Here is a 23,928-nt window from a genome sequence, read left to right on the forward strand (position 1 = left end):
AATGTATTGCTTTTATACAGAACGAGTAAAGAAGGACCGTAGTCACTGGAAGTTATTAGAAAACATAAGGGAGCAAGATCAAAACTGAAAGTGATTTACAAGCTTGACATAGAAGAGGGAAAATAATGCCACATTACCTTGCAAAGGAAGTCATTTAAGATTTTAAACAACAAAAGTATTTTGATTAAGGGGGATGTGAGAAAATGGAATTCATGGGAACCCAAGTAACCGTTGCTGATGAATCTTCCTGGTTAACTACAATGGTGGTATTCCCTTGTTTAACTCTTTATAGAGAAGGGTAAATGAGTTATGGGAAACTTTGCTCACAAGCTACTTTCACTTTACAATCACGTTAGATGACCATATGTGGGGATTACGACTCTTTGGTGCTCTCGGTTCATCATAACGCTCATCCTCGTAACACGTCGTTTCTGCTTACTTATATTGTAGAGCTAGGTTCTTTGTTTACATTGTAATCATATTATCTTGCTATGTATGTGTACATCGCTTAGTTGGATCAAAGTTATGATCCTTGGAGTGATTGGATTGTCCAGAAAGACAATGGCTAACCCGGATTATTCATGTCATTGGGACGTAGAAAATGGCATCTAACCCCTACCATCTTTCTAGAAACATCGTTTTGTTCTATGTTGGATTGCTTTTCTCATGACGAAGTTTCTTTCTTATCGCGTCCTTTTCTTTTCATCGCTCGGGAAAGCGAGAAATGTTCATATTGTACTTCTAAGTTCGAGTTCATATTGTGTTCTAGAAGGAATGCATATCTAAGTATTCTATGTTCTTTGGAAATTTTGATTTCCCCATACTAGCAACATGATTCAATGACTATCTCAAAAAGAGATATCATTTCACCACTTGGTACAAGACTCGCATACTTTATACTTTCATATTTCAGTACCTTTTTCCATTTAGGAAAGTTACTTATTTTATTCATGCATTCACAATCTTTAGCCAAGAAAAGACATACTAACTCTTTCTTTAAGCACGCTACAAAATTAAGAAACATCAACTCTTTCTTTAAACTTGTATTTTCATCTGTTCACTCAAATTAACTGCATGAGTTATTTCTCCATTTCAAACTTTTAAACATCTTGACTTTCTTTTGAAAAAGAACAAGTTACCTTTTTCCACGTTGAGCGCGATGGGACGGAGTGCTAAGAGTGTTTTCATCGATTAGGCAGTCTAGTGGAACAAGGCTAGACCAAAGATTTTCAAAGGAGACTCTCGGGTTCAAAGCGAGAAAGAATGCTCTGATACCACTCTGTCACGACCGCACTAGCTAAGGATAGCATAGTCGGGGAACCGTGACTAGGGGTGGGGGTATAAGAAGCGGGGAAAGAAATAAGGGAAAATAAAATCAAACATTGGTTGCGAGACATGACTAATTAAGTGCTGATACATAGAAGAAAGATACTCGATCATAAAAACTCGAGTAATTGTTTGTAAAAATTTTAAAATATCAGAGTTTTGAACAAAATAGACTTGAGTCTTTTCACATGCACACCAGAAGCAAATGAACGCGGTTCCATGTATGAAGACATGAACCTCCGAGAGTCAAAATCTGACTGAATTAAATGCCTTGTCTCAATAGCACTTCCTCAACCTGCACATTTAGAAATAAATGCAGAGCTGAGTACAAAAAGTACTCAGTGAACACATTGCCGAAAATTACACATATACATTTGAAAATATTGTCAAGTCATCATCACAGTAACACTCGGGGGTGTTATTGAAAAGGACCCGAGCTTACTAAAAATATTCACATTGGACTGCAGTCCCTTTTTCCTGTACTTAGCCATATCTGATCACATTGTGCCGTCGAGATGGTGTTCTCGCACGGTCACCTTCCCTGCTCATCATGTCAGAGGTATTCTTGTGCCGGGAAGGTGGCCACCTTCCACGGTCACCTTCTCTGCCCAACATGTCAGAGGTATCCCGTGTACACTAGTCCGAGCCGGGACACCACCCTCACTGGGACCCGAATTCGACTTATATCCGTCATTCATAATTCACTTGGCCTTAGCCAAACAGATAGGCATCATACACAAAACATTTGTGGCAAGACAATATCTTTAAAACTCACAAACATGTGTTCGTGTTTTCATAAATTACGATTTGTATTTTTAGTATAGGAAAGCTCACCTCGACTGCTTAATTCTCAAGCACTTTCTTCCCCTTGGTAGCACATTTCACTTGCGATGATTCATCTTTAAAATTTAGATAATACAAAAATTAACACACTTGTCACATAAATAAATAAAAATGCATGCATCCTAAGTAAAGTCTTTTATCTCGTTTTTCTCGTTTTTCGATTATTCGGCGGCCGCCAAAGTTCCTCCGTTGGCTCGTCATATTTCCCTCCACGATATCGAATTAAAATTCTAAAATTAGAAAAGTACACAATTAAATTATCGCGACCATTTTCCCTTCTAATATATATATTTATTTGGACTTAAGATAAAATTATTCATCCTTTGAAATATTCTGGGATTAATTAAATAATTCATCACGATTAATTATCGACCCAAACTTAATTATTCCCCCCACCTTATATCTCCAATTTAATTATGAAGCCCCAAACAAAATAAAAGAGCCCAAACAAAACATTCAATTTTAATTAATGAGGCCTAATTCTTTTAAAAACCAAAGGCCCAATATAATTTATTCACTAGCCCACCAAAACAAAAAAAAGAGTTGGTCCAAGAAACAAAAGACATATGAACTCCCTTAAAAAAAACACGTACACTCCTCACTTCGATTTTTGAATATTAAGGAATTATTTCAATAAAGGAATTGAAGTACACGTACACTCCAATTCTTCATTTTGTGAGATGTACACGTATACTCCCTCTTCTCCCTCAACTCTCTCTCTCTTGTGTAAATCTTAAACAAGGAACACACCCACATCTTCAAAATTTAAAGATGCTCAAGCTCCAGGAGCTCGTCGTTTTGCCGAATCGCTGCTGTACAGGAATCGATGCCGCTGCGGTCGTCCCTCCCGGCGTCTCAGCACCGACACATCAGCCGCTACCGGCTCCAATTCGCCGCCCCGCGTACACCGCCGTCGTCGCTCGGCGTCGTTGCTCCGGCAGCGCCCTCTCTCCTTCTTCCCTCGCTCCCTCTTCTTCTCTCGGATCTGCCGCTGCCACCACTGTGCATGCACAGGCGGCGGCTTCGGCCTCTCCGTGCCTCGTGCTGCCGGAGAAGCTTCCTGGCGCCACTCCAGCGCGGGTCACTGCCTCCTCACCGACTCCCGAGAGGTAAGTTTGGGAAACTCTATTCTATTTCCTTTTTGGTTTTATTTCTTTAATCTTTGATTTAAAAGTTTTGGTGACTCTTGAATAATGTCTTGCTACTTGGAAGATTCATGTGTAACATGTTAATCTCACTGTGTTGTTAACATTGGGCATATTCTTATTTCCAACTAATATATGCACGCTTCGTACATGTATGAAAAAGGAAAGAATGGTTCGGAATTTACCTTTTTATGTGGAAAGTAAAGTGTTGTTGGATTATAGTGCTTGACTCTACAATTATCTGCAACTCTCCCTCAGTTCTATGTGGAATTCTTTTTGGAAAGTTTGATTGTGAGGTGGGTGAGACAAAAAGATTTGTATATACGTATATATACATAAAAGATGCAAGTGGCGCATAACTTTCAATTATTCGGTCAGAGGATAATCTCAATATGTGTAAGAGGATGACGGATGAGGATTTTTTTCCGCGTATCATTAATGCAACACTCTTTATTTCTACAACTCATTAAGGCAGCATTAAATGCTGCCATGACAAGGATTCCTTCTTGGATAAGCTTATAAATATATATATTAAATAATAATTATTATTTTTATTTTTTTATTTTTTTATTAATTATTTGAGTATTTGCTTACTTAATCATTTAATTTGGTGTAGGTATAAGTGGTTCAAGTTCGTGACCGTCCGCGTTGAAGTACCCATTTTCTTAAAACCTACGATGTATAAATTAAATTTTTGTTGGACTTTTGTTGGATGTTTCGGATATTAAAATTTTAATTATGGGACTTTACTTATTTATTTTAATTTATAATATTCACATAAGTGTAATATTTTTACGTGTTCTATTCACTTTCCTATCGTCAAAACAAATAGCAACGACAATATATCGTAGCTCGGATTTAAATCCCATAAAAGTCCGTTATATAAATAATCAAGCTAATAATATAGTTTATAATAATATCGGCTTAGCTGGTCGTTACAGCTTATATGCAATTTCTTCAGCTAAACTATCATTTTTATAAGCTAACTGTCATTTTATCCGCTTAGATTATCATTTTATCAGGTAAAAGTATCATTTTATTAAACAAAATGTCATTTTATACACCAAAAATACCTATCATTCTATCAGCTGAAAGTATCATTCTACCCGGCAAATCTATCATTCTATCGGCTGAAAGTATCATTCTATCCTGCAAAACTATCATTTTATCAGTTTTATGTCATTTTGTCACGTTAAAGTATCATTTTATCAGCTTATATGCAATTTCTTCAGCTAAACTATCATTTTTATAAGGTTACTTTCATTTTATCCGCTTAGATTATCATTTTATCAGGTAAAAGTATCATTTTATTAAACAAAAATGTAATTTTATACACCAAAAATACTTATCATTCTATCGGCTGAAAATATCATTCTACCCGGCAAAACTATCATTCTATCGGCTGAAAGTATCACTCTATCCAACAAAACTATCATTTTATCAGTTTTATGTCATTTTGTCACGTTAAAGTATCATTTTATCAGCTTATATGCAATTTCTTCAGCTAAACTATCATTTTTATAAGGTTGCTGTCATTTTATCCGCTTAGATTATCATTTTATCAGGTAAAAGTATCATTTTATTAAACAAAAATGTCATTTTATACACCAAAAATACCTATCATCCTATCGGCTGAAAATATCATTCTACCCGGTAAAACTATCATTCTATCGGCTGAAAGTATCATTCTATCCGGCAAAACTATCATTTTATCAGTTTTATGTCATTTTGTCACGTTAAAGTATCATTTTATCAGCTTATATGCAATTTCTTCAGCTAAACTATCATTTTTATAAGGTTACTGTCATTTTATCGCATAGATTATCATTTATCAGGTAAAAGTATCATTTTATTAAACAAAAACGTAATTTTATACATAAAAAATACCTATCATTCTATCGGCTGAAAGTATCATTCTACCCGGCAAAACTATCATTCTATCGGCTGAAAGTATCATTCTATCCGGCAAAACTATCATTTTATGCACTAAACCTAACATTTATAAGCTAAAAGTATCATTTTATCAACTCAGAGTATCATTCTATCCGGAAAAACTATCATTCTATGCAATAAACCTAACATATATCATTTTATCATTTTATCATTTTATCAGTCAGTCAAAAGTATCATTTTATCAACTCAGAGTATCATTCTATCCGGAAAAACTATCATTCTATGCAATAAACCTATCATTTTATCATTTTATCATTTTACGTGATATTTGGCGAAATTCAGAAATTAAATAAGGGAAATGACAGTTTTACTCCCGTGTTTTTTTTTTATGAAGTAAATCTAAGTTTGAATCTCAACCACAAGATTAGAAAATATGTTTGGCTCAGATTTGGTTATAGGGTTATTACGATATTTAGGGGTATCATTTTATCAGCTAAGAGTATCATGTTATCCGGCAAAAGTTTCATTTTATCAACTCAGAGTATCATTTTATCGCAAAAAGTATCATTTTATCTACTCAGAGTATCATTCTATCAAGCAAAACTATCATTTTAACAATTGAGACTATCATTTTATCAGCAAAAGTATCATTTTATCAACTTAGAGTATCATTCTATGCAGCAAAACTATCATTTTATGCATTAAACCTAACATTTATAAGGCAAAAGTATCATTTTATCTACTCAGAGTATCATTCTATCGGCAAAAGTATCATTTTATTAACTCAGAATATCATTCTATGAAGCAAAACTATCATTTTTAGCATTAAACCTAAAATTTATAAGCCAAAATTATCATTTTATCAAGTGCAACTATAATTTTATCAAGTCTAACTATCATTTTACCTTGTGAAACTATCATTTTATCCTCTCAAACTATCATTTTATACCCTTAAACTATCATTTTATCCCCTGAAAATGATATTTTATCCCCTAAAACCATCATTTTATCAAGTGCAACTATTATTTTAGCCTGTGAAACTATATAAGCTGACACTTTAACCTGATAAAATGATATTCTAAGCGGATAAAATGACAGTAACCTTATAAAATGATATATAAGCTGAAGAAATGGCATATAAGCTGATAAAATGATACTTTAACGTGACAAAATGTCTTACAAGTTACTATTACAACTACAACCTATCTTTACGGGGTTCAAATTCTCTAATCATCTTTTCAACATTGATTTCCCCTTTTTTCCTATCATTCTGAAACTTCTGCTGTATCATTGAAAATGTCTCAAAAGCCTTCTTGTTAGTTTCTCCAACAAGCAATGCTTCAGTATATTTGGCATGAAGTTTTATGAAAGCCTCTGTCCCGTTCTTCGCTAACCTGAATTGCAGTTACGAACTGGACCACCCATGTAAGTCTCAATGTGGCGCATCACATAAACTCCACAGTCAACTTTGTTTGTATCGTTCTGCCATGGTAGAGTTAGGGCTGGCAATTTTCGACACGACAATATAATCTGACACGAATCCGCACGAAATTATTGGGTTGGGGTCAAGTCTTATTGGATCCGTGTCCTTATCGGGTTGACCCATTAAGAACTCGATAATTTCGGGTCGGATACGGGTAACCCATTAAGAAATAATATTATTATTTTTATTATTATTTATAAAATATATATTACTTTAATTTTTTAATTTCTTATAAATTAAGTTTAAATAGTATAAAACGAATTTTAATTGTGTAAATTAGGTTAAAAATTAAGGTTTAATCGTGTAATATCAGGTTCGGGTTGTTATCGTGTCGTGTCAACTCATATTATATCGTGTCGATAACGGGTTCGTGTCGGGTGCGGGTCGTGTTTGGATTTGAAGGTAGCAAGTCGGGTTCGTGTTCGGATTTACAGTTTCCTTAACAGGTCGGGTTCAGGTTAGGCCTTATTGGGTCAGGTCATTATCAGGTAGAGTCATGTGTCTGATTTTTGACGTTTTGACAATACTCTCTATTGTTGGATTAACACCATTTCCAAGATAAATTCGGAAGAAATTTTTCTATTCAAATAACACAAAACATACATGAGGTTGATTTAAAATGATACTCCCTCTGTTCCATAGTAGTGGGGGCATTTCTTTTTGGCACGAAGATTAAGAAAATAGAGAGATGAAGAGAGAATAAAGTAAGAGAGAGTAAAGTAAGTGAGAAGAAATGTGTTAACTTTTACTAAAAAAGGAAATGACTCTACTACTATGGAACGTACCAAAATGGCAAAATGACTCCACTACTATGGAACGGAGGGAGTATTATGTTTTGGTACTAAATGATATTGAATGCATTTAACTAAACATACCAGCATAGTTGATGCACCTCCATATTTCTGCTTTATCACCTCTTCAGTAACCAGAGCATTGTCAATCACATCCCGCATTTGAATTTTGAGATTGAAGCACATGATATAAAAATGATCGTGCGCCCATATCAAAAATAATATCTAATTTTCAAAACATTATATACAAATGTCATTTTCAAATATATAGGTACGTTGTTCTGTAATGTATATCTCATTATGACTTACCATGTCATAATTTTCCCATTTGAAATCTTCAATCTTTAACACAAATTCATTTAACGCTGTGCAGAATTTTTCATGAGCCTCGGCTTGAGTCCAATCAGGTTTCCTCGCAGCAATATTGTATACCTGTCATGTTTACATTTTTGTAAATAAATTTAACTTTTAATGTAACGCTATTACTTATTTACCCGTTTACTGTACCGTAGGTGTGGTGTTGATGAAAAGACGACTCGGAGATGCATTTGATTTGAATTTTTCATTGTAGTTGAGGTACATAGCCCATGCATCTATGATGTTGATACTAACGTACGTACGTGGAGCAAGGGTGTGGAAATCAATCTTGAACATGCTGATCATGTCGTTCTCATAAACCATCTCATAACTGATCTCAAAATCATATTTAATGTTAGTTAAAAGAATTTAATAAGAATATAATTAAGTAATTCAAAACTTACAGTTCGCTTTCTTCATGTGTCATCAACCAGTACATAATTTCCTTCTCTTCTTTATTCAGTTTTCCTTTTATATTTACTGCCCTGACATTGTAGGGAGAGCACAGTGCTTCAACAATTTTCTTTGTTGTTCTGGGCACTTTCTCCTTTTCAACTGCAGGTTCTTGGGAAACCTTCTTCTTCCCTTTGGTCTTTTTCAAAACATCTTCTTTGTCTTTTAAAACTTCATCATCTCCGGTTTCACCATGTATATCCTCCATGACAGTGGATATTATGGCACATGCTCTTTCGTCCTTTCAATTAAAAATATAAATTGTTATTGACATAAGGGATATTATTTTACCTAATGGAACTCATATTATCATTTTATCAGCCAAAAATCTAAAGCTATCATTATGAAACAAAAATTTCATTTTATCACTGAACCAATCATTTTACCCACAGAGTTGTGATCATATGATAACCCCTAAATATCGTAATAACCCTATAACCAAATCTGAACCACACATTTTCTAATCTTGTGGTTGAGATTCAAATTTAGATTTACTTCATAAAAAAAGGCGCGGGGGTAAATATGTCATTTCGCTCATTTAAATTTCTGAATTTCGCTCCATTCTTTCTCTCTTTCTCAGTTCGATTCTTTCCTATTCTCCGCGATTTTGTTTCAGATTTCCATAATCTCCAGATTTCCATAATCTCCAGATTTCCTTCCAATTATTTCCATAGACTCCAGATTTCCTTCTGATTATTTCCATAGAGATTTCCTTCCGATTATTTCAATAGACTCCAGATTTCCTTCCGATTTGGTTCATTATTCCATAATCTCCAGATTTTCATTGATTATCTGTTCAATAGCTGTCAGAATTTGCTTCGATGGAGAACGTAGCAAATAACGAAGGTAACAATCATTATCTATTATTTAGCTTATTGATTGTGTTCATATTTTATTTTATTGATTGTTTTGATTCATGTATTGAAATTCTTATTTAATTAAATTATGTATTGTCGTTTTTGTGTTAAGATGATAGTTTTGGCTTATAAATTTTAGGTTTGCATTATAAAATGATAGTTTTGGCTGATAAAATGATACTTTAACGTGACAAAATGACATAAAACTGATAAAATGATAGTTTTGCCGGATAGAATGATACTTTCAGCCGATAGAATGATAGTTTTGCCGGGTAGAATGATACTTTCAGTCGATAGAATGATAGGTATTTTTGGTGTATAAAATGACATTTTTGTTTAATAAAATGATACTTCTACCTGATAAAATGATAATCTAAGCGGATAAAATGACAGTAACCTTATAAAAATGATACTCTGAGTTGATAAAATGATACGTTTATTGCTTTATGATAAAATGATAGGTTTATTGCATAGAATGATAGTTTTGCCGGATAGAATGATACTCTGATTTGATAAAATGATACTTTTGACTGACTGATAAAATGATAAAATGATATATATGTTAGGTTTATTGCATAGAATGATAGTTTTGCCGGATAGAATGATACTCTGAGTTGATAAAATGGTACTTTTGACTGATTGATAAAATGATAAAATGATATATGTTAGGTTTATTGCATAGAATGATAGTTTTGCCGGATAGAATGATACTCTGATTTGATTGACTGATAAAATGATATATTTTAGGTTTATTGCATAGAATGATAGTTTTTCCGGATAGAATGATACTCTGAGTTGATAAAATGATACTTTTAGCTTATAAATGTTAGGTTTAATGCATAAAATGATAGTTTTACCGGATAGAATGATACTTTCAGCCGATAGAATGATAGTTTTGCCCGGTAGAATGATACTTTCAGCTGATAGAATGATAGGTATATTTGGTGTATAAAATGACATTTTTGTTTAATAAAATGATACTTATACCTGATAAAATGATAATCTAAGCGGATAAAATGACAGTAACCTTATAAAAATGATACTCTGATTTGATAAAATGATACGTTTACTGCTTTGTGATAAAATGATAGGTTTATTTCATAGAATGATAGTTTTGCCGGATAGAATGATACTCTGAGTTGATAAAATGATACTTTTGACTGACTGATAAAATGATAAAATGATATATGTTAGGTTTATTGCATAGAATGATAATTTTGCAGGATAGAATGATACTCTGGGTTGATAAAATGATACTTTTGTCTGACTGATAAAATGATAAAATGAGTGAAATTCAGAAATTAAATGAGTGAAATTTGGATACGAAAATTTTAGCATGAGCGAAATGACATATTTACCCCCGCGCTTTTTTTATGAAGTAAATCTAAGTTTGAATCTAGACCACGTGATTTTAAAAATGTGTGGTCCAGATTTAGTTACGGAAATTGGGGTTATCATTATAATGTACCCGTATATATATATATATATATATATATATATATATATATATATATATATATATATATAGGGTCATGATCTATGGAAAGCACCTCTTAACCATATAACTAGAGAACAAATAATAGCCACAAGATCAAAAAAATCAAGGGCTAGTATTAATTTTTGAATTTAATGAGATATTAGTTCCCTCAAATACTAATTTACTCCACAATAACAAGGAGGGGGTATAATGGTCATTGCACAGAAAAAATAGGTTCCGTAAATTTTTATCTCAATCTCTTCTGCAAATTCCCTCATCTTCCCGCTTCATACTACTCTTGGGGGTTGAGATCGCGCGTCCGATTCAAATCGTATTGTTGCGGGCTGAGATTGAGATCCTGAGCGATCTCGGAGATGTGAAGAGGGTCGATGGAGTTGGCTATGTCGATATCGGCCGGAACCGGCGAGACCATTTCTGAGTTTCCATGTTGCCTTTCTCATTCTGTCTCTCAGTTTCCGTGATGGTGAGAAAGTGGAGGAGCGTGATTGTGAGAGGGGGAAGTATTTGAAAATAGGCACACGTCGGCGTCAATATGCAAACGACGCCACTTATCTGTCAACATAAATTGTTTCACTATTTGGATTAAGCATTATTTAATCAGTAGGCTTACTTAATTATCATTAATGACAGGAGAGACAAGTGTCTTATGGATTCAAACTTTATTTTTGATGATCTACTTTTACAAATATTTTTGTTATCATGTCACTTTATTTAAAGGCTAATTGATAGTTCAACTTTCGCTGATTGTAATTAATGTTTTATCAAGGGGTGTTTAGCTAAAAGCATATTGAACATTTCAATCTTGAGAAAATGATCTTACTCATATAGTGATGTGTTTTGTAAACAAGAGTGAAGTAAAATCAGAATAAGAGTGATGTGTTTTGTAAACAACAGTGAAGTAAAATCATGCTAAGAGTGATGTGTTTTGTAAACAAGAGTGAAGTAAAATCAGAATAAGAGTGGTGTGTTTTGTAAACAAGAGTGAAGTAAAATCAGAATAAGAGTGATGTGTTTTGTAAACAAAAGTGAAATAAAATCAGAATAAGAGTGATGTGTTTTGTAAACATGAGTGAAGTAAAATCAGAATAAGAGTGATGTGTTTTGTAAACAACAGTGAAGTAAAATCAGACTAAGAGTGATGTGTTTTGTAAACAAGAGTGAAGTAAAATCAGAATAAGAGTGATGTGTTTTGTAAACAAGAGTGAAGTAAAATCAGAATAAGAGTGATGTGTTTTGTAAACAAGAGTGAAGTAAAATCAGACTAAGAGTGATGCGTTTTGTAAACAAGAGTGAAGTAAAATCAGACTAAGAGTGGTGTGTTTTGTAAATAAGAGTGAAGTAAAATCAGAATAAGAGAGATGCGTTTTGTAAACAAGAGTGAAGTAAAATTAGAATAAGAGCGATGGGTTTTGTAAACATGTGTGAAGTAAAATCAGACTAAGAGTGATGCATTTTGTAAACAAGAGTGAAGTAAAATCAGACTAAGAGTGATACGTTTTGTAAACAAGAGTGAAGTAAAATCAGACTAAGAGTGATGTGTTTTGTTAACAAGAGTGAAGTAAAATCAGTCTAAGAGTGATGTGCTTTCTTAACAACCGTGAAGTAAAATCACGCTAATAGTGATGTGTTTTGTTAATAACAGTGAAGTAAAATCATGCTAATAGTGATGTGTTTGTTAACAACAGTGAAGTAAAATTGGCCATATTTAATTCATTGTGATCTCTAAAAAGTAAAAACAATTATAAGTACTTGCTCCCCAAGCTCCATCCTTTCTTTTTCTTAGTATAATATTTCCACCATTCAACTCTATCCATACTAATTATGTATGCACCGAACGAAATTATTTTTTGAAAATCTCTTCAAACTAAACAATTTACATTTCATAAAATGAATAATTGATCAAGCTTGGGACCAAGGGCCACCTACCAATATACATACATGATACATCCTCTTTCATCACCACATTCTCATACCACAAACCTTACTTCCAACAATGCCATCCAAAAAACACAAGCCCAAGAAATCATCCATCACTAACACACCGCAGACGCTGCCGTATCGCTCTCAACAACAGTGTCCTTGGACGGAGTTTCTCTCAACTAACATCACCGCCGCACACAATCCGTGGCGCACCAACGCAGCTCCTCTCCCGCTGTCACCAAATCACGGCTACCACCACCAACATCAACACGATGCGACGCCCATCACAACCAACCGCCCCAACTCTGCCACGTCGCCAGTGCCTGCATCAGCGCCGCCCCAAATCGAAGGAGATTTGATCGCAGATTTGGAAGGAGAAAAAAAGGATCGCAGATTTGGAATGAGAAAGAAAGGAAATCACGTAAATTTGAATTTGATAATGTAATTTCCAAAAATACCCTTGGCCTATTTTATATTATTAAAATAAATAATATTTGTTCCATTAAGATGTGTGGCTGAGATTTGTTCTCTAGTTATACCCTTAATATTAGTTATATCTTGATCACTACCCTATATATATATATATATATAGAGAGAGAGAGAGAGAGAGAGAGATGATATGCTGGGCACTCATTGTGAGCGCCATTCTTTCTCTCTCTCCACTTCACCTACTCTTTCCATTTTTTAATATGTGAAATTCATCCAATTCAGTTCATCTTCTCTTCTTCAATTCTCCAAATCAACATCACTTCTCTTCTTCAATTCCCTTTCGTGTTCTCATTCAGTGCAATTCTTTCAAATCAATTTCACCTTCTCTTCTTCAATTCTCAAAATCAGAATTGTTTTCCCTAATATGTGAAATCCTTCCAAATCAATATCACATTCTCTTCTTCGATTGCCTTTCATTTTTCTCAATATGTGAAATTCATCCAAATCAGTTTCAACTTCTCTTCATCAAATCCCTTTCTTTTTTCTCAATCTGTGAAATTCATCCAAATCAGTTTCAACTTCACTTCTTCAATTCTCAAATTCACAACCTCAATGCTGAGGCAAATTGAAAGAGCCACCTACACGTCGAAGAGTCCATCCGTCGAGGGAGTTGTAGTGCCCGACAATTGATGCAGTCCGGGTGGGCTTAAGATTTGGTTTCATTGTACTTAAGAGGGATTAAGTGTACTTGATTGTAAAATTAGTTTATGAATGTTGATAATGAATTTGGATCTTTCATAGTGTTCTTTTGGCTACTGGAAAATTGAATTGCTTGATACTAAGATTGTGAGGAATTTAATTGATCATTCTTGCCTGCAACCCAGCTGTTTGAGAAAATGCTAAAACAATGATTGCAGTTACTCAATATACACTCTTTTTACGACATATTCAATAAACACTCTTCACTTTTTTCCTTCAGCCTAATTCCAATTTGGAGTTAGTTTTTTGTTGATCTACAAAGTTGGATCTTGGCTTGATAAAAATGAGAGTTTGAATTTTGTTTTTGATTAATCGGCTAAGTTGGATATTGGCTTGATGAAATTGAGAGTTTATTAGTCATCTTGTAACAAAGATTACTAGAATTAACGTTATTTACATATTGTGTGTCAGCAATACCAAAATGTGGCTAAGTGCGTCATGATTACTGCATTTCATGATAGCACTTGCAATATAAATATGTTAAGAAGGTGCAAAATAGTCTACATATTTGAGAAAGAAGAAACAAATGGATAGCTTCTACCTAATGAGATGACTATTCAATATTTCATTAAAATCAACTGAAACTGAGCAACACAACAAATCAGAAACATCACAAGGCTAAATATTCTACAAGTAACAATTTCCTCAAGTCATTTTACCAAAAAATTGTAGCCAAGTGAATCTGCATGCATAGTATTTGACTCAATCTCAATGATTCCCTCTCACATAAGAGTAACCGTTCAGCCAAGTAGACAGGTAATAAGACAAGTCAGGTTGAGCAACAACCATAAGGACACAGGCAATACGACAATCTGCATCAACTAAAAGGATACAAGCAAGACTACAAATAGCATTTCATTATGACTAATTACTAGAATTAAACTGATGACAGATATACATTGCAAACTGAGAATAATATACCAAAGCAACATATAATGTAATAAGAACAGAAGATGTTAAACATTTATTACTTACTACAGATTATTAAGTTCAAAGTTAGCAAATACTACCACAAATAAATTAATACTATGTAAGAATTGATAATAAAATAAAACTTTATTTAAACTGAAGAATCAAAAAGAGGTCACCAAACTAGGTAAGCATGGTACTAAAAACACCTAAGATTATACGAAGACCTGACAATTGCAACTCATTTTGCAAAAACATCTAATACTATCCAACATCAGTAACTGATTCCAAGAAAAAGTAACATAACAGTTGCAACTCATTTTGCAAAAAAAAGAGATATCATTCTATCTTGAAGCTATCTTTTTTCTTCAACTTGCATAACATATCAAGTCTTCTCATTCTTGTTGCTCATTTCCAAAACCTGCAACAGATCTGAAATTTAAATATGAGAGTTAAGTTAGTGAAGTGAAATTTATTGGGTACTAAAATACTATACAATATACATGATGAAACAATTATGCACATACCCATCATTTAAACTTGGGAAATTACGTTTGTCATGTGATAATCCACGTTGCCCACATCCATGACAAGCCCTAAGCTTTAAAGTTGACTTCTTTTTTGATGATAGCATTTGCTTACCGCAGCCCTTTGCTCTTATTTGACAAGGATCGCCAATATTTATGGCTTTATCTGAGCTTTTCCTTCTTTGACTTCCATATTCAGTTGTTGGACTAACACCCATTTCTTTGAGTTTACTATCTATGAAATCAAGTTGTTCATCGAAAAACTTTGTGCCTTCATCAGTCAAAGATGCAACATCAATCAATATCGAAGCTTTATATGATAACTTGGAATGTCGTGACATCAAAAATCTTGTTGGAGCATCATTGGAGTTCTCATCATCTATTGTATATACTACACCAATCTTAGCTTCTCGTGTCCACCGCTTGAGTATATACTTGTCAGGTAGTTCAAATATTTGATTAATGCGGAAGAAAGCTAGCATGTGTCTACAAGGAATACCATCAAACTCGAATTTTCCACAACTACAAGATATATGATCTCTCTGTCTATCATGCATGAGTAACCTTGGAGACATATTTCTTAAAAAACGAATGAGAACTCTCAGATCTTTGACTACTTGACATCCCAGCAAAAAATACATGGCTAAAGTATGTTGGAATCCACTTATGTCGTAGTTCATACATCAACAATATCCATTTATTTTGCTCTAAGTTAGCACTTCTGATTACCTCACTCCAACCATGCTCAAAATCCTCAGGAGATATAGAATTTTTGATAACATTTTTTTATGTTTTGGTAGTGGTCCCGAAGAAAAATGCTTTATTCTTCTCATAATCAAAGAAAAATGCTTTATTCTTCTCTTTCTCTGAGGTAAAGAATTCTCTAAGAGTTTCAACATCAATCCCCTTTTGCTCATCCTTTAATTCTTTCTCAAAATTCCTAATATCTCTCTCCGTGCAACCAACACTTTCATGTCCACCGCACTCTATCTCCAATAATTGCATTTGTTGACATGTCGGTATATTAGCTTCGGACAATTGCTGAGTCAATACTCTCTTAACCATAGAAACATTATGGTGTGATCGAAGCAAATGCACCTTTGAAGGAGTAGAAAGTCCATGATTATGACCTTCCACAAAGACACTAACACTCCAATCAGGTCCAGTTTGTTGTTTGACAATAGTAATTTTTGCCTTGCAACCAGTTCTAACTTCACCACGAGCTCTTGTCTTGATTGTGTCACCACTCGTTTTTCTTTTCTTTGAACGATCTTCATCAGTTTGACCAGCTTTGAAGCATACAAATTGTTTCCAAACAACTTCATTATTCATCTTGTTCCTTTTGCTACTGCTTAATCCTGCACTAAAACCGGATTCCCATGCATACTGATTATAGAATGAAAATGCATCATCTACTGTTGCAAATTTCATTCCAATCTCTGGCTTCCGATCTTTTGCAACTTGAGGAATATATAGTCCATCATTCATATTTTCACTTAAGTAGTTGATTTCCCCTTCGTTATTCTTTGCATGTAAAAATGATTGTGCAACTTAGTTTCTCAATATGCATAATATTGAGGCAGTAACATTCTATGCTATATAATTCACATGAAAAAAACATAAAAACATAATAAAATGAATAAAGACAGAGGTCAAGGTTCAAGGTCTTACAGGAACATCCTCTTCCATAAGGTGACTGCAAAACAATATTATAAAAATAAATCAAAAGTAACTTTAAAAGGAACCAATGGATGCCAATCTCTTGATCCTAATAAATATGAAAACAAACTAGGTCTAGTGAAAAATCAAACCTTTGCTTGTCCGAACGTGAATACCAAAACTGGGGCGAACCACACCAACTAATACTTGAGGTGGACGTGTGGGATCAGAGGAAAAACTATCAAGATGGACAATTGTAACACCCGTACTTTTAAGTACTAAAGTAAAGCATGTCATGAAATAATTAATAAAATTTTAATTATGCATGTTATGTTTCTCGTTAATGTGCTTGGGAATGAAGTATGGTATTTATGTGATGATGTGATTTTGGGACGTCCTTTTTATGTAATTGTGGAACTTTAGGAGACGTGTGAATGTCTCGTTAAAGTAATGGTGACGATATTGCTGTACTTAGCATAATGAATGAGATGGTTGAGATGGAACTTTTAGAGAACGGCGCGCGTGGACCAAGGAACGGTCGAGGAATTTATATTTGGAACAACACCACATATAAATTGTGACGCCGGGCGATTTTTAATCTTTGTGAAGAACAAGATAACGAAATTAAATAAGGTTCCGTGAATTTTAATTATTGAGAGAAATGCGAGAATGCAAAGTATATATATATTTGGGCTTCTCAATTAAATTAGAGGCCAAATGTTTATATATAAAAATGGCTTTGGGCCATAACAATTTAAAAGTCTAAACCAATTGATAATATTATACAAACTTGGGCTTACAATCAATTTAGCCCAAAACAATCCAATTAATTTGGGAGCCCATATCATTCCAAACAAAATGGGAGCAAGCCCAAGAATTCTTTTCTTCTTCCTTCTTTCATTCCCCTCTCGGCCGAATGCTTCCATGTAGACTCTCTACTTCCAACTCTCTTCACCTTCCATCTTCCTCAATTAACTCTACAAAGAAATCAAGAGTCGCCCAAGAGTTAAACTTATTTATCTTCCACTACTCTTCTACTTCAACATCTCAAGAAAGAAAAAAAAAATTTGAGAGAGAGGGCCGAGAGATAGAGTGAGAGCCGAAAGAGAAGGAAGTAGGATTTGCTACCATTCTTGCTCCTCCACCACCAAGTTCAATCCTTCTTAAGGTATAATCTTTTTTCAATCCCCAAAGCATGAATTTTTGTATATATATATTTACATCATCTCATAATTCACCTCCCACAAGTAATTCAAACATGTCAACAACTAAAAATCAATCGAACATCGCCGTACTTAACTTTGTAATAAAAACGTACCTTACGGGTTGTTTCGGGGCTGTTCGGGTGGAGTGCGTTGCTGATCGGAGTTGTTTCGGGTCAAATCGGAGTGGTTCGGGGCGGTGGCGACATCAGGGGCTGACTACCGGGGGGGCTGGACCCCGTTGCTAACGGCGGCTGGCGGAAGGGAAGGAGCCGGCGACAGCAGTTGTGCTGTCCGGCGACAGCAGCTGTGCAGTCCGGCGACTCCAGCAGCGACCGGCGACTCCAGCGGCGACGTCAACGCGACGGATCCCTCGGTGGAATTGAGCCGACGATTCCGTGGTGAGATGGAAGACGAAGGAGGAGAATCCTCAATTCCCCGATTTTTGTCGACGGGATTTGGGAGGAGAAAAGCGAGAGATAAGGATAGAGAGGGAGAGAGGTGTGGAGAGGGTAGAGTAGGACTTCGCCCTTTGTTTGTTTCTAGTTAGTTGGGTCTTTGTTTTTTTGTTTGGGCCGTATAATTTAATTGAAAGCTTATTTAAAGTTTGGGCTCTCTTTTATTTTGATGGGGCTTATTAATTAAATAGAAGATATAAGATGGGGAAATAATTATGTTTTAGGCCGACTACCGGAGGAAAGAATGGGTGTAAGCGGTCGAACGACGTCGCACGTGACGCCTTGGGCAGCCGCCGAATAATCGGAAATGCACGAAAACCAAGAAAATGAAATAAAAGACTTTAATTAGAGTGCATGAATTCTAAATGTCTTCGTTATTGAGATTGATGTGTACTTTATGTTTTTGTTCTGAAAAGGTGGTTCGCACGCCCGCTAACGTCGGAACGAGAAGCTTAAGGAAATTTCTAAGCTTTTGAGGTGGGCTTTATTGCTTAAACTCTTTATTTGCAAATGATATGTTTAAGGTGAAATAAGGGTGGTTTAAATATTATGTCATGCCGTACTTTATGTTTTGAATTGCCTATCTGATTGTCTTCTAGAATAATGTTCTACTAAACTTTGATGGTTAACGAATTCGGGCCTAACTAGGGTCTAAGCCCTACTTAGGCTAGTGCACTGATGGGGATCGTGAGCAGTCCCTTAGGGGCTTGACATAATTTTATCGATAAATGTATTTCGGGCATGAGTTCACTGAGTGCATCAAGTACTCAGCCCCTGCATATGTTTTCCCTATGTGCAGGTTGAGCGTGGACGGGAGGCGGAGGATGTTGAGCATTTGACCGAGACCATATTCAATAAATGTTTCGGTTGCTATTGTGTCTTCATACATAGTAGTAGCTAACTCTCAATTGCTTCCGTTACTCTATGTTTTACGAACTCCTATATTTTTCTATAATTCGTTGGACTACTTTTGTTCGAACTATGTTGTTTCGTGAACTAAAACTATGATTTGATAATGAAGTTTCGACTGTCGATCTACATGTTGTACCCCTTTGATAGTTTTCCCCCTTCTTCCCCGCTTCTTAATTCCCCCATTAGTCGTGACCCACCGTGCTTCCTAGCCTTAGGAAGTGCGGTCGTGACAGAATGGTATCAGAGCCAATTTTCCTTCCGCTCTGGACCGAGAGTCTTTTATTCAATCTAGTCTAGACTCGTTTCGCTAGACTAAAAGAGTATTCATTGAAGACTCCACATTCCGTCTCGCCGCGCTCAACAAGAAAGAAGGTAAAAAGTTTTGAACCGAGGCAGTTGGACGTGATGATGAATGGGATATGATTGAGATGTAGACTTCAAATGCCTTAGACGTAGGCTAGTCACATACATGCGGACTATTTCCTTTTAAGGCAATATATGTATCGATGGAACAAATGGGGCATAGAAAATAGCGAATCCCAAAGGATGATGAGATGACAAGACAAGGATAACCTTGTGAAGCGCGACTCGCGCTAGATCGAAAGATTGACGAGATTGCGAGTCACTACGTTCCCAATACACGAACATCTATCCTTAGATGATAACTTAAAAAGAAAGAATTGTTATGACCCTTTTCTGTATGGTAACCGGCAGGTTTACACACGGTAGCACGTATGACGTTATCTACACGTATTTACCCTTCTCTACACTGTTTTGTTTCTTTTCGTCGATTCGTACTAAGGAAACTTACTTTCATGTAGATGGCGATTATGATTCACGCACCGCTAAGGGGCAGGTACGTCAAGAATGGGCTGCGAGCTGTGGAACTGTGCTGGGAGTTCGAGAGAGACGAGAGGGCCCCTTTGATGTCATACGTTTCTGACTACTTGGCACTATGGAGGGATGCCCATGGGTATGGAGTGAAACACTACGAGGGCATAATGAGGTTGATTGATGGTTTACCGGCGCCTGGGGATGCGCACCTCCGCACCTCCCGTGACGGAAGTCCTTGTTGTCGATAAGCATATCGACGTAGCTACCTATGTGAGGGAGAACGATGAGGAAGAGGAGGAAGAAGATCCTCTTGAAGATGAGGGGGAACCCCTTGAAGATGAGGAGGATCCCATGGAGGAAGAAGATGATCCCGACGAGGATGAAGAACCTCTTGAAAGGGAGATTGAAGTTGAAAGCGAGGAAGGGGCGAATGTTGAAAGAGCACCCGAGGAGTAGAGTTCCTTTTCCAGTTTTCTTAGTTTTTTTGATGTTTTGTTTTAACGAACTACGTAATGTTTTCTTTTGAGTTTTCGGTTGTACTTGTTGCAAAGACCTTGTTGAAACAGGTTTTGTTTTAAGTTATAAAATTTCTGTTGTTTTACTGTTGTGCTCGTTTTACTTTGATATGTATGGAAAACTTGTGAAATCATTTTTGGAAAGGTTGTGTGGTGTGGTGTGGTGATGGTAAATTCGGACTTTTGTACTGACGCGTGTGTTAAACAGAATGTCTCCCCGACGCGCAGCAGTTCATCATGAAAACGAGGCCTCCCGTGTTTGATGAACTGCCAGTAATGAGACCCAAAGTAATGAGACCCAAAGTAGTGTAGTCCTAAAGGACAACCACCACCACCACTACCACCATCTCCGCCACCACCACAGCCGGAACGAAATATCGAGAAGGAATTTTGAAAGGAACGCCCTCCCGTGTTTGATGGAATGGGAGATCCGGCCAAGGCTGAGACCTGGATTCAGGTCATAGAGCGCATTTTCAAGTTCCTGAGGTGCACCGATCAGGAGCGCCTATCGTGCGTGACCTACCAGCTCACTGGGTCCGCGGAATTTTGGTGGGAGACCAAGTAGCGGACGATGACGCGTGAACAACTAGACGCCCTGACATGGTAAGACTTCAAGGAGGAACTATATGATAAGTATATCCCGAGGAGTTAACGCAAGGCGAAGGAGGCCGAATTCTACAATCTGAAGCAAGGGCGGATGACAGTGACGGAATATGACCGTGCCCTATGCGATATGTCTAGATATGCACCGGAGCAGGTGAATACTGACGAGAAAATGGCGGAGAAGTTTTGTGCCGGTCTGAGGCATGAAATAAGAATGGCTTTGGCATGCCGTGGAAGGCTCTCGTATGCTGAGTCACTGTCTCGTGCATTGGACGTGGAGGAAGCAATGCCACGAGAAAAGACAGCAACGCCTACTACCCCAACACCACCTACACCACAACAGAATTTTCGGGACAAGAGAAAGTGGGACGGGAACCGAGAATCCTTTGACAACAAGAGGTTCCAAGGCACCCCAAACTCTGCACGGGGCAAGGGAAAGCAAACTACTCCATATCAAGGTGGAGAGTACCGTCAGAAAGCACCTCCCTGCGCCAAGTGCCAGAAGAATCATATGGGGGAGTGCAGAAACGGGGCGAATGTATGCTACAAGTGTGGTGGAGTTGGACACTTCGCCAAAGAGTGCCCGAACAACAATAACGCTGGAGTTGGGGGAACACCAAATGGGCCTCGAGGGAATCCTACACCACCTCAGCAGCCGCAACAGCGTCGCCAACCATATCCCACTCAAGGTAGGGCCTATACTTTGGGACGCAAACAAGCTAAAGCCGCACAGGGAGACCCGAAACAGGATAATTTGGCAGGTATGGGAACACTACTTGACATGCCTGTTGTTGTTCTGTTTGATACGGGTGCATCACACTCCTTTATATCCCACTCCTGCGTAGATGCTTTAGAACTTCCTGTTGATGAACTTGAACATAAGATGAACGTGAACTCACCCGTAGGAGGCCTTATAGACATCTCACGATCTTGCTCGAACATAGAATTTATGGTGGGAGAACTTAGCTTAGTGGCTCACAACCTACATGTAATGCCAATGGATAACGTTGACATTATTTTGGGGATGGACTGGCTAGCTGAAAACTATGCCACTATTCGATGCCAAGAGAGACGAATCTCGTTACAAACCCCGGGGAAGGAACCCACTACCTTCCACGGGATTTCAATGAATCAGCGGACTTGTGTAATATCGGCACTTCAAGCAACTACGATGATTAGAAAGGGGCATTCTGCCTATCTCGTTTACCTGCAAGGACATGACAAGAAAGAAAGAAAAGTTGAAGATGTGGCGGTAGTACGTGAGTTCCCCGACGTTTTTTCTGACGCTTTGCCAGGACCGCCGCCTGATCGACAGTTGGAGTTTACTATCGATCTGGAACCAAGAGCCGCACCTGTATCGAAGGCACCTTATAGGATGGCACCTAAAGAGTTGGAAGAACTCAAAATTCAGCTACAATAACTTTTGGACTCGGGTTTCATCAGACCCAGTGTATTGCCGTGGGGAGCACCTGTGCTTTTTGTGAAGAAGAAAGACGGAACGCTGAGAATGTGCATAGACTATCGGGAATTGAACAAATTGACCCTCAAGAACAAGTATCCTCTGCCGAGAATAGATGACCTGTTTGACCAACTCAGGGGAGCAGGGGTATTTTTGAAAATGGATTTAAGGTCGGGATATCACCAGTTGAGGGTACGAAGATAAGATATACCCAAGACGGCGTTCCGAACAAGGTATGGGCATTATGAGTTTGTAGTAATGCTGTTTGGACTGACAAATGCACCTGCGGTATTCATGGACTTAATGAATCGAGTATTCCATCCATACTTGGACAAGTTCATCCTGGTGTTCATATATGATGTGCTGGTTTACTCGAAAAATGAAAAAGAACATGAGGAGCACTTAAGGATCATTCTAGAGACACTGAGAACGGAAAAGTTGTACGCCAAGTTCAGTAAGTGTGATTTCTGGCTAAAGGAAGTAAACTTTTTGGGGCATATTGTGACCGCCGAAGGGATTCGAGTTGAGCCTGCAAAGGTGGAGGTCGTACAACAATGGAAGGCGCCAAAGACCCCAAATGAGATTCGGAGTTTCCTGGGTCTGGCAGGATACTACCGAAGATTTATCGAAGGATTTTCCAAAATTGCAAGGCCGATGACCCAACAACTGAAGAAGGGGACCAAGGTCAATTGGACACCGGAATGTGAGGTTAGTTTTCAGTTGTTGAAAGAGAAGTTGACCACTGCACCTATCCTAGCCGTGCCAGAGCCGGGAATAGATTATGTGGTTTACACTGACGCGTCTAAGGTTGGACTTGGATGTGTTTTGATGTAGAACGGTAAGGTGATTGCTAATGCTTCACGTCAATTGAGGCCACACAAGCTAAACTACCCCACTCATGACTTGGAATTAGCAGCCGTTGTGCATGCATTGAAGATTTGGAGGCACCATCTCTACGGAGTTCGGTGTGAGATCTTTACTGATCACAAGAGCCTAAAATACTTCTTTGAGCAGAAAGACTTGAACATGAGGCAACGCAGATGGCTCGAGCTAGTCAAGGATTATGACTGTGGCATTAACTATCATCCGGGCAAAG

At 36.9% G+C, this 23,928-nt stretch overlaps 2 protein-coding genes across 2 annotated transcripts; one reads left to right on the top strand and one right to left on the bottom strand.

Annotated features, from left to right (window-relative positions):
• Window positions 1-2,940: 2,940 nt before the first annotated feature.
• LOC121754983 lies at window positions 2,941-4,049 on the top strand. Its single transcript, XM_042150274.1, has 2 exons — window positions 2,941-3,278; window positions 3,931-4,049. The coding sequence occupies exons 1-2, from the start codon at window positions 2,941-2,943 to the stop codon at window positions 4,040-4,042; spliced, it is 450 nt and encodes a 149-aa protein (XP_042006208.1). The 3' UTR covers window positions 4,043-4,049.
• An 11,009-nt stretch (window positions 4,050-15,058) lies between these two features.
• On the bottom strand, window positions 15,059-15,765 carry LOC121754483 (protein FAR1-RELATED SEQUENCE 4-like). Its single transcript, XM_042149832.1, has 2 exons — window positions 15,191-15,765; window positions 15,059-15,095 (listed from the first exon to the last, which is right to left on the bottom strand). The coding sequence occupies exons 1-2, from the start codon at window positions 15,763-15,765 to the stop codon at window positions 15,059-15,061; spliced, it is 612 nt and encodes a 203-aa protein (XP_042005766.1).
• Between the last annotated feature and the right edge of the window lie 8,163 nt (window positions 15,766-23,928).

This window comes from Salvia splendens, chromosome 11 (genome assembly GCF_004379255.2).
Source record: "Salvia splendens isolate huo1 chromosome 11, SspV2, whole genome shotgun sequence".
In the NCBI taxonomy this organism is placed as follows: Eukaryota; Viridiplantae; Streptophyta; class Magnoliopsida; order Lamiales; family Lamiaceae; genus Salvia; species Salvia splendens.

What these genes read in the sequence shown, in the direction of transcription:
- LOC121754483 (XM_042149832.1), bottom strand. Translation starts at nt 15,765, where the DNA reads ATGTCTCCAAGGTTACTCATGCATGATAGACAGAGAGATCATATATCT. An exon ending in TTCCCAAGTTTAAATGATGG is followed by an intron (nt 15,096 to 15,190) that starts GTATGTGCATAA and finishes TTTAAATTTCAG; the next exon opens with ATCTGTTGCAGGTTTTGGAA.
- LOC121754983 (XM_042150274.1), top strand. Translation starts at nt 2,941, where the DNA reads ATGCTCAAGCTCCAGGAGCTCGTCGTTTTGCCGAATCGCTGCTGTACA. An exon ending in TCCTCACCGACTCCCGAGAG is followed by an intron (nt 3,279 to 3,930) that starts GTAAGTTTGGGA and finishes AATTTGGTGTAG; the next exon opens with GTATAAGTGGTTCAAGTTCG.